The following is a 12,290-nucleotide window of genomic DNA, read 5'->3' on the forward strand; positions in this document are numbered from 1 at the left end:
TCAAAGCCTACTTATTACACTTCTTCATACAAATAGATATAATTTAAACCTCAAATATTTCAATTTGAGATACGCAAATGCGAATATTTCTAAATTAAAAAAACGTACATTTTCATAATTATTCTTTCAATTACTGAAATCTGTCACAATTTGACATTTAACCTATATTAATTTCACTAAAGCCTACTTTTTAATTATTTCGATCATTAAACACTCTTTTGTTTTAAGCTTACCTATGAATTGATGTTACTTACCAAAGCCAACTTAAATTGTTAATCTAATTAGTAAGTAACATTTCTTTCGCTCATTTCGAATTCGAATTATTTTTTATTGAAAAAAAAAGGTCCAACGGTTCTTCCTCCTCTTTACCGTTGTTGTTATTCTTGTGATGTTGATGGCCAAGTGGGTCCATAGAGAAAGAAGTAGAGAATTCTCAACGTGGGCGGACTGGACACTTACACTTTACTCACGCACACTCTTTTCACCTCACTCTCTCTCTAATTATCTAAGAACCTTCTTTATCGCGGTCCTTTCTACCACAACGACAACGACGACGATGATGTCCAGTTTTTTTTTTCTTGGTACGTTTTAATCCATCGATTTGAATGGATTACGAAACGTTTCAAAGAAAATCCCATCGAAAGAAAAAGAAGTCATAAATATTGAAATTTTTCTGTTTCCATTTCCATCATCATCATCGCAACTCCCGAAGTGTTATTAATTCTTAACTACAATGTTAACATTAATGTTTTAATAGGCAATTATCCGCTTCATAATTTTATCTGACGCTCTGAGATAACGCCGCCTCAGCTACTCAAACTACTATAGCCTTTATCACCTCACCTTCAAGACACTTTCCATTTTTCCTTTCCTCCTCCTTTTCTCTCTTAATTAATTATCCAATTATTCCGTTCATTAACTCCAACTGTGAAACTCCTCTCCCAAACGATATTTATTACCAAACCAATCCAAAAAAAAAAACCTTTAAACTCATACCTCCGCGTACTTACATCAACTTTAATTGAATACTTTCTATGTAACTAACAAGTTTATTCAATTATTTCAATTCTCGATTGTTTCCAATAACCTAATTCAATCAGTTCACAAGAATCAAGCAATCATACTCACATTAATTGTTTATTAACATTCAATTGTTTTTTTTATTCAACCAATAGAAAATCTACAGAAGTTACGTTACTTCTTAATTTGTAAGTGGATGAGATTTAGTCGTTAGCTGTGAGTTCGTCCTTTTGTCGAAGACACAATTTATGCGCGGCCCCCGGACTCTTGATTTAATTTCCACCATTTAGAAAGTTTCTCACGATCGAAACTTGACTTTTTTTTTTCCTTCATAATTTAGATCGATTCTGTTAGTTCGGATCGGAATTGTTAGAAATAGTTATTGTTAGTCATCTACAGAATAGATTTATTCTATTAGTTGGTAAATAAATGTTGTGGTTTTCAATGAATGCGATTGGAATTGTGCGTGTGACAAGATTTTTGGAGTGAATCATCTTTCGAAACGCGCGCGGAATTTCCTGTTTTTTCCATCTCTCTCCGTCTTCAAAAACTACCGAGTTTTCGTGTATGTTCTCTCTCTTTCTCTGTAATTAAAATTAAATTATTTAAAAGGGTGAAAACGACTGAAGTTAATTAAAACTTTCTTCTTGGGTGATTTTTTTTTGTGTNNNNTTTGTCCGGCTTTTGTTACCATCGTTTATCCGGGTTTAAATCTCTTCACCTTTTAGTAGAGATGTTAGGAAGGAGTTTTAGAACTGATGCTGGGGGCGAGATTGTGCGGCGGTCGTTCGTCACGCAACTGCAACGTAACGTAACGTAACATAACTTCGGGATGGATTGGATCATTTAGATTGGACCATTTTCCACCGACCAAAACCGTTTAACCATCTTTCTTTCTTCCTTCTTCTTCGTCCTTCTTCGGCGTTTCCTTCTTCACTTAATCAAAACACATTAATTCGGATTTATGCACTAACCGGGCCATTAATAATAAGCGCTCGGGGAACGAGAACCGTTGCGTGTCCGGAATGCGTTAAATTCAATACGCTTTCAATCATTTCCAAATCGGAGCTCAACTCTCAATTCTCGACACACACACACACAAAAACAAAACGGCGATCATTAACTAATAACAAAACACAATTAAAAAGTTTAAAAATCTTAAATTTTACTGCACAAATCGATTCTCTATAATTTTAGCTTTAATTTGCATATTTTCAATTACATCTACCTTAAATAGTTTTCGACTTATGACTTAAAATCTGTTTACATTACATTTTCAATTTTCACAAAATTATTTTTTTTATTTTCTAAGTTAATTACTTAAAAATTATAAATGCAACATTCATAAGTTTACATTAATTTAATTCCTTATAATTTTAGCTTTAATTTACATATTTTGAATAACATCTACCTGAAATAGTTTTTGAGTTATACGTAGAAATGTACACTTGCAAATTCTATCTTTTTTTTTTATAAAATTAAGAGTGAATTACTCCAAAACTATAAGTTTCACGTGTATACAATTATACTCAATTAAACACTTATAATTTTAGCTTTAATATGCATATTTTGAGTTGCATCTATCTTAAACAGTTTTCAACTTATGACTTAAAATCTGCATACACTACATTTTCAATTTTCACGAAAATTATTTTTAAATTTTCAAAGTTAATTACTTAAAAAAATATAAATGCTACAATCATAAGTTTACATTCGTTTAATTCCTTACAATTTTAGCTTCAATTTGTATAATTTAATTAACATCTACCTTAAATAGTTTTTGACTTATGACTTAATATCTGTATACAATGCATTTTCAATTACAATCACAACTAATTACTTAAAAATCTTAAATTAAATAGTCGTAAAGTTATATTAATTAAATTCCTTATAATTTTAGCTTTAATTTCTATATTTTCATTAACATCTACCTGAAATAGTTATTGAGTTATACGTAGAAATGTACACTTGCAAATTCTATATTTTTTTTTCATAAAATTAAAAGCGAATTACGCTAAAATTATAAGTTTCACGTGCATACAATTACACTCATTTAAACACTTATAATTTTAGCTTTAATTTGCATACTTTTAATGTAATCTACCTGAACTAATGTTTGAATTATACATGAAAGTGTAAAGACACTTGCAATTACAAAAACAAACAATTCCATTGTTTCTTTTCTTTTTATGAGAGAATTACGCGAAAATGAGGAACGGTCACCAACATATGTTTATTTAAATTTAATTATACCTAGTTTTAGCCTCAATTTACATATTTTGGGTTTAATGTATCTTAGTTAGAACTAATTGAAATTTAAAGATTTTTTTTTTTGGAATTTTTTTTTGAACATCATTATTTAAAAGCGAATTACGAAAACATGGAAAGTTTTATTAATATATTTTAATACTAATTTAATTAAACATAGTTTTAGCTTTAGTTTACATACTTTAAGTTTAATATAGCTAATATAACTAATGTTTTAGTTTAGTCTTTGAAATTTGAGTACATTTATTTTTTAAATATTAAATTTTGAGAGATAATTTGGTAAGAAATTAACGTTTTTTTTAATGAAATATCTATACTAATTTAATTACTTATAGTTTTATCTTTACATTTTGAGAAATATCTACTTTAAATAGTAATTGAATTATTAAATTTTCAATATTTTTTCTTCAATTTTGTGAATGGATTACGTAAAAATTGAAAAGTTCCACAAATATAATTTTATTCTAACTTGATTCCTTATAGTTTTAGCTTTCATTTGCATATTTTGAAAATTGTCTACTTAGAATAGTTTTTGAATTATTCAATAAAATCTATATACACTACATTTTAGTTAAATTTTGAAATTTGTGATTTAATTAACTTGAATTTGCATATTACATTGTAATAGCTTGTTGAAAAGATCAAAGCTTATAAGTGAGTGAAATTTGATGCTAAAACTAAGATAAGAGCAGAAGCCTTCGGCGCTTATTTTCTGGATAACTTTCAGATTCGTAATGCTCGCAGGATTAAGTCATGCTTCATTATTTGATTGTGTGTTGATTACGTTACGTCCACAACTAAGACTAATAAGATCAGATTAGATCACTAGAGAAGATTTTATTATTATTATTATAATACGTGAAATGCGATCGTCGTTGAATAATAATATTATTACTATTATTACAACGAACGAACGAACGCACGCATTCACGCTCAACTACTAAACCATGAAATGGTTCTCGATGGTTCGGATGGATGCCTTTCCCATCAATCTCATCTCATCTCTCTCCCGGGGCCCCCATCCACGTGACACACCCATCCGAGTAGTAGTTATGCCCACAGTTTAAATTAGTCCTACTAATTTCACTTGATCGATGCGCCCGTGTTGTCTCTTAACCATCTCCACTTCACTCACTCACTCACTCACTCACTAAACTCGTTTTTAACATTCTCTCTTTCTGTCTTCGTACATATTTTCCTCATCTTCTTAATATTATCATCCTGATACCTATTATTATAACATATATGTATGTACAGCAGCACCCTTTGATCCTCTCCCGCTTCGATCCCCGTTTTGCGTACGCACGCACGAACGTGTACGTACAAGCGGACGGGAAATTACGCCCGTGAGCGAACGGAAGATCATCATGATGATGATGATGAGGCGCAGATAAACGGCCTCCCCGATTACGTTACGTAATACGCTTTCATTAGCGTTAATGGGGCGAAATTTATTGATTATTATTATAATCTTCTTTTGTTTCTTACCTCCTCCTCCTCCTCCGTACAAGATTCATGCTATTCTTTTACACAATTATTAAAAATATAATGATTCCACTTTAATAGTAATTTGATACCGATATTCAATTTGTAATTTTAAACGCATTCTTTTTATACTCTTTCTGTTTCTTCTTCATAAATTTAAACGAGTATTACTTGAAAATGATTGGTGGCACATTCTTCGTTTTAATCAAATTTTATTCTCTACACTTTTAGCTTTAATTAGTGTACTTTAGATTATATCTACTTAATTAGTTTTTGAGTTATGAGCTAAAATCTAAAGTGACAACATTTTCGTGTTTGATAATTATTTTTTTTGTCAAAAGAAACTTATTATGTAAAAATAATTAATCAAATATTATTCTCTACAGTTTTAGCTTTAATTCGTGTATTTTAGATTGATTCTAACTTAATTTGTTTTTGATTTATAAGGTAAAATCTAAAGTGACAACATTTTCGTGTTTGATAATTATTTTTTTGTCAAAAAAGAACAAATTAAGTAACAAGAATTAATCAAATATTATTTTCTATAGTTTTAGCTTTAATTCGTGTATTTTAGATTGATTCTAACTTAATTATTTTTTCAGTTATAAGCTAAAATGTAAAATGACAACATTTTCGTGTTTGATAATTATTTTTTTTTATCAAAAAAACTTATTAAGTAAAAATAATTAATCAAATATTATTCTCTATAGTTTTAGCTTTAATTCGTGTATTTTAAATTGATTCTAACTTAATTAGTTTTTGATTTATAAGGTAAAATCTAAAGTGACAACATTTTCGTGTTTGATAATTATATTTTTGTCAAAAAAGAACAAATTAAGTAACAATAATTAATCAACTATTATTTTCTATAGTTTTAGCTTTAATTCGTGTATTTTAGATTGATTCTAACTTAATTAGTTTTTGAGTTATAAGCTAAAATCTAAAGTGACAACATTTTCGTGTTTGATAATTATTTTTTTTGTCAAAAGAAACATATTAAGTAAAAATAATTAATCAAATGTTATTCTCTATAGTTTTAGCTTTAATTCGTGTATTTTAGATTGATTCTAACTTAATTAGTTTTTGAGCTATAAGCTAAAATGTAAAGAGACCAATAGAATTTATAATAACGAAAAAACTCGTGTGTTTGCTGATCCCTCTTTTTGCATTTGACGATTTGATTCGCAGCTGCAACTGCCTAAATTTTTTTTTGCCACTCTCTTATCTTATTTGCACTCTTTTCGTGGCCCAATAAACGTCCAAGGCAGCTGCGATTCGTCGTGATATTGTAAACAAAACAAAATGTCGATTTTTTTTTCTCTAGAATTGATGCTACTCATTGGTTAGACGTCAAGTTCAATCAAGTTAACTGCACATTTATTAACTTAAATTCGTATACATTAATTTGTATCTACCTACAGTAATTTTTAACTTACACGCTAAATACTACAGAATCTTAGATTTTTTTTTGTTTGGAAATTTTAATTTAAAAAATGTATTCCAAGAAAACCAAAAGTTTTATTAATGTAATTTCGAATGCATTTAATTCGGCATAGTTTTATCTTCAATTAGTATATTTTAGATTGCGTCTACCTTAATTATTTTTTTAATTATACGTTAAAATCTATGTACACTACTACATATTTCTAATTTATATAAATTAAAAAAAATTACTTCAAAACGAAAATGAAACGTATAGCAAAACTATAATTATAAACTTATTTGAATTTATATAGTTTTAGCTTTAATTCGTGTATTTTGGATTGATTCTAACTTAATTAGTTTTTGAGTTATAAGCTAAAATCTAAAGTGACCAATGGAATTTATAATAACGAAAAAACTCGTTCCATCAAATACTACAGACTCTTCGAATTTTCTTTGCTTGGAAATTTCAATTTTAAAAATTTGTTCCAAGAAAACCAAAAGTTTTATAAATGTAATTTCGAATGCATTTAATTCTTCACTTAGTGTACTTTAGATGTCGTCTACTTTAATTAGTTTTTGAATTATACGTTAAATCTATGTACACTACATGTTTCTAATTTATATAAATTCAAAAATTTACTTCAAAAAGAAAATGAAACGTAACTAAACTAACTAAAATTTTAAACATATTTGAATCTATATAGTTTTAGCTTTAATTTGTGTATATTAGTTTGTATATATCTTAAGTAGTTTTAAAGATATATGTTAAAATCTGATGTTCAATTTGAGTGGATAATAAATTGATAATTGGATATGTCAAAAAAAGAAAACAAAATGTGTTGGCTGCTGAAACAAAAGCACTTGAATGTTTGTTTGCTTTTGTTTGTTTTCTCATGGTGATGATGTTAGCTTTCTAAATGCGTCTTGTAGGTGGTTGTGGTAATAAAAGGAAAAGAGGAGAGTGGAAGGAGATCTGGGGCGTTTCGATAAACGCTACAAAACGGCCCTAATGTACTATTACTACTACTACTACTAACTACACTGCCAACCACTCTACTCCACTACTCTCTCTGTCTGTCTTCATGTGTGTGTCTCTTTGGAGATACATTTTGGATCGTATCGTACAAGAAGAGCGCGCTTGATAACTCTACCTTTCTCTCTACCACCCAGAGAGGAGAGAGAGTCTTTGTCTCCGGCGAAGTGTACACAACAACAAGTGCAGTCCTCTTGATACGACGCTACCTCCACGTTACGTTACCGTTACGTCAAGGAGGCCGACGCTGCGATGATTGATGCCATCGAAATATCAATGCGGCCCGATTACCGAGAAATATTAATATATTCACCGCGACTTCGATACGCATTCCCTACCTACCTAAACTACACTACACTACACTACACACACACTATAAACTAAATCAGAAGAGAAATGAAGAAAGAGTAAAAAGAGAGTTGTTGTAATATTAATGGTGGATGCGACTAATGCAAGGACGATACGATTCACCTTTCTTCACGAATCAGAAAAAAAAAAGAAAGAAGAAAGAATCAATAACCGATGATGCACCTCCAAGATACCAACATTTAATACCATTAATTATATAACCGTTGGCATTCCTGGCAAGTTTATTTACTTACTTTTTTTTTTCTGATCGACTCACCTTCGTTTATAAACGCGTGGTATGCGTGATATGATTAGGGACGGAATGAATCAGCCCACTGCCCCAATTACCATCATCATAATCAACATCATTAAAACTCTTTACTTTTTAATTGCATTCAATCTTTAACTAATCTGTAAATGATTTTGCAAATTTATTACTTCAACTACTAATTCTTTAGTTTTAAGTTTGTTTTTTTCTATGCATGCTTGGAAAACTAGAAATTTCGTAAGCGTAATTTTCTCGTTTCTTCGTCATCCCGCTGGACCTTCCTTATCCAGAATTGGTTTCTCTTTATCGCATTCATTTGAATTTCTCCTCTCCTCTCGCTTCTTTCCACTCAATTTCCCTCTTTCTCTCTCTCTCTATACTCTCCTCACCATAGAAACGTATTATAATAAATAATTGGTATGTAAATTACGGCCAGGGCACACCGAATCCCAATTTATACTCGCGTTATTGCTCTCTTACGCAACGAGACCCATCGATACGTCGTCGTCGTCATGGTTTCAATACCGCTTCTTATCCTTATACCTTCCTTCACTTGCATCAGTTTTAGCTTTGATTTGTGTAATTTACTACATTAACTACTTTCTGAGATATACACTAAAATGTAATTTAGTAATTTTAAACATTAATTATACAATAATGAAAAGAGCAATCGTTATAATTTTAATTACATTTAATTCTCTACAGTTTTAGCTTCAATTTATATATATTCAATTATCAACTATCTTCAATAATTCCATAATTATACGCTAAAATCTATGTACATTGCATATTTAAATTTTACAATTTCGTGACTTCAATTCTTAAATAATGTTTAAAAACATCACAATCATAATTCCATCATTGTAATCTATATAGTTTTAGCTTTAATTTGCGTGGTTTATATTATATCTACATAATGTAGTTGATGAGATATTCGCTAAAATGTAAAATCTAAAAATTTCGTGAATTTTAAAAATAAATTATATAAAAAATTAAAAGTATCATTAAGAAAATTTTGATTATCTTTAATTCTTTATAGTTTTAGCTTTAATTTATGTATTTAAGTATTTCTCTATTTGCATTTATTATCGAGTTATACCTTAAAATCTATGTACACTACATATTTCAATTTTTCAACTTCATGACTTTATTGTTTACACAAGTATTACGTGAAATTGAATCGCATTACAATAATAATTCTAAACTAATTTTTAATCTACATAGTTTTAGCTTTAATTTGCGTAATTTGTAGTATTTCTATATAATATAGTTTTTGAGATATTCGTTAAAATCTAAAATCTGTTTTTGGTAATTTGGAAATTTAAAACTAAATTATATAAAATATGAAAAGTATGATTATGAAAGTTTTGATTATATTGAATTCTCTATAGTTTTTGTTTCAATTTATGTATTTTGGATTCTCTCTATCTTGAATAATTATTGAGATATGCGCTAAAATCTATGCACACTACATATTGAAATTTTTCGCATTTTCATGACTATAATCTTTAACAATTGTTGCATATAATTTAGTAGCATCACAATAATAATTCTATTTTTTTAATCTACATAATTTTAGCTTTAATTTGAGTATATTGCATTCTAGTTACCTTTATTAATTTTGGAGCTAGATCTACAAATTCGAATTTAAAAATTTGATGACTTTAAATTTAATTATGTAAAAACCAACAGTGTCATTATTATGATTTTTAAACCATCATAATCTATATAATTTTAGCTTTAATTAGAGTATATTGCATTTTAGTTTCCTTTATTAATTTTGGAGCTAGAAGCTAAAATCTATGTACACTACAAATTGCAATTTAAAAATTCATGACTTTAATCTTAAAAAAAAAAAAAAAATTCTTCAGCACCACAATTATTATTCTAAATATATTTCAATCTACATAGTTTTAGCTTTAATTTGTGTCATTTATATTTGATTTACATCATATAGATTTTGAGTTATACGTTAAAATCTAATTAAGCATTGAAATTACGTATCCTTAATTTTAAAAATTAATTATGTAAAAACCAAAAGAGTCATTATTATAATTTTTGAAACATTATATTCTATATAGTTTTAGCTTTAATTAGAGTATATTGCATTTTAGTTACCTTTATTAATTTTGGAGCTAAACGCTAAAATCTATGTACACAACAAAATCCAATTTAAAAATTTCATGACTTTAATATTTAAGAAAATTAACAATTCTTCTGCACCACAATTATTATTCTAAATATATTTGAATCTACATAGTTTTAGCATTAATTTGTGTCATTTATATTTGATTTATATCATATAGTTTTTAAATTATTCGTTAAAATCTAATGAAGCATAGAAATTTCGTAACCTTAATTTAAAAAAATTAATTATGTAAAAACCAAAAGTGTTATTATTATAATTTTCAAACCATCATAATCTATATAGTTTTAGCTTTAATTTGAGTATATAGCATTCTAGTTACCTTCATTATTTTTTAAGTTATACGTTAAAATCTATGTGCACTACATGATAATATTTTAATTCTTGTTTTTCTTTTCTTCACCAAAAGGACTTATCGGTGTTCACTGCACGCATGGCCTTAACAGAACCGGCTACTTCATCTGCAAATACATGGTCGAGATGATGGGAATCGATGCGAGGAGAGCGATCAGAGGTAAGAGAAAAAAAAAATCCCATAAAAAAAAACCTGCAATAAATCTAAAAATTTGAAAATAAAGAAATTAATAAACGAAAGGTCATAGTTGAAATCGTGCGACTGAATAAATATTCTTCGATTAATCGATAAGTAATAAATTTCAAAAAAAAAGCGCGTGAGAATTCGGTCATTTATCTAGTGAGCTGTGATGACTTTATTTGAAACAATTTCATCATCATCAAAAAAAAAAATAAAAGGAGGTGTTGTGTTAAAGTGGAACGGAGAGTTTAATTATTAATTTTTATGTTTTTTATTATAATAATAAATGGTGATCGCGCGCGCCGAATATGTTTTATGCGCGCGTAGGAAGACAACGTAACTGTATTACTTAATGGAATTATGGACTGAGATGATTATGATGAAGACGACGATGAATTATCCGTTCTGTATTTGCCTACAGGAAGGTAGATTTATCGTCATCGACGACCGGTCCAATTCATTTACGATTAGTCGCAGAACACAAACCGATTCTCCTTTTAACTGACCGTACTTCATCTCTGCTCTAAATTGATCTGCCAACTATCAAAAGAAAAGAACACTAACTTCCAATTAACTAATCTCCTTAATTTCAATAGTCTTAAGATTACATTTTAACACTTTTGCCTCTAGCAAAACTATTCCCATCCTAGATAAGATTCCAACACTTTCGTTAAAATTCCACTTTTTTTTCTTTTTAAAACAAATTTTCTTTAGCTTTCGAGGAGAGCAGAGGTCACCGCATAATCCGACAAATGTACATAGACGATATCATGATGATACAGCGAAACCCTCAAAACAATCGAGACGACGCCCGTGAACAACGCTGACTTGGATCCAATCCATTTGAACCAATTTTTTTTTTGTGTATATTAATAAATTTACATGTAAACATTAATAAATCAATTAAAAGTGTAAACATTTATAATACTAAACAATAAATGGACAATCGTGAGAAAAGACAATCGAGATAAGATCGCAGACAGTTTGATTTATTTTCAGGAATCCTTGAAGTCAGCACAACCGATCCCAGTGGCGTACACAGTTTTGGAAAACTTTGTTTCATGTCTTCACTTTTTAATGAATTACTCGACAATCACTCAAACTAATTGGATAATTGAAAGAGTGAATTATAGATGAAACTGTTGTGTTTCCAATGAGCCAATTCGTAGATTTCTGCTGTACGTCATTTTTTTCTTATAAGCTGTTAAATTTTCACAATTTTTTGTTTTAATGCATTTTACTTTATTTAATTACTCGACAACCAAGTAAGTTATTTTTATCATTAAACACGCAAATTAAAGGTAAAATAATGGTATTTCCAACGAGCTTATCGTTACTTTAGTGATGCTTTCTGTTCTCTTGTTATGAAGTTTCACAAAATTTGTATTTCAATTTTTGAATGCATTTTACTTTATTTAATTACTCGACAACCAAGTAAGTTATTTTGATCATTAAACATGCAAATTAAAGGTAAAATAATGGTATTTCCAACGAGATAATCGTTACTTTAGTGATGCTCTCTTTTCTTTTGTTATGAAGTTTCACAAAATTTGTATTTAAATTTTTTAATGCATTTTACTTTATTTAATTACTCGACAACCAAGTAAGTTATTTTGATCATTAAACACGCAAAATAAAGGTAAAATAATGGTATTTCCAACGAGATAATCGTTACTTTAGTGACGCTTTCTGTTCTCTTGTTATGAAGTTTCACAAAATTTGTATTTCAATTTTTTAATGCATTTTACTTTATTTAATTACT

General features: G+C 28.6%; 1 protein-coding gene across 1 annotated transcript in view; it reads left to right on the forward strand.

The window, feature by feature from the left end:
- The window catches only part of LOC108569253 (probable tyrosine-protein phosphatase F54C8.4), a gene marked incomplete at its 5' end in the record, with an annotated part of 23,270 nt that extends 11,783 nt beyond the window's left edge, over positions 1–11,487 (forward strand). The window contains 2 exon segments of the mRNA XM_017930735.1: positions 10,403–10,507; positions 11,243–11,487. Coding sequence (XP_017786224.1) covers positions 10,403–10,507; positions 11,243–11,355 — 218 coding nt within the window.
- Positions 11,488–12,290: the final 803 nt, after the last annotated feature.

The sequence above is a fragment of the Nicrophorus vespilloides genome, unplaced genomic scaffold (assembly GCF_001412225.1).
Source record: "Nicrophorus vespilloides isolate i.1.1-1 unplaced genomic scaffold, Nicve_v1.0, whole genome shotgun sequence".
Lineage (NCBI taxonomy): Eukaryota > Metazoa > Arthropoda > Insecta > Coleoptera > Silphidae > Nicrophorus > Nicrophorus vespilloides.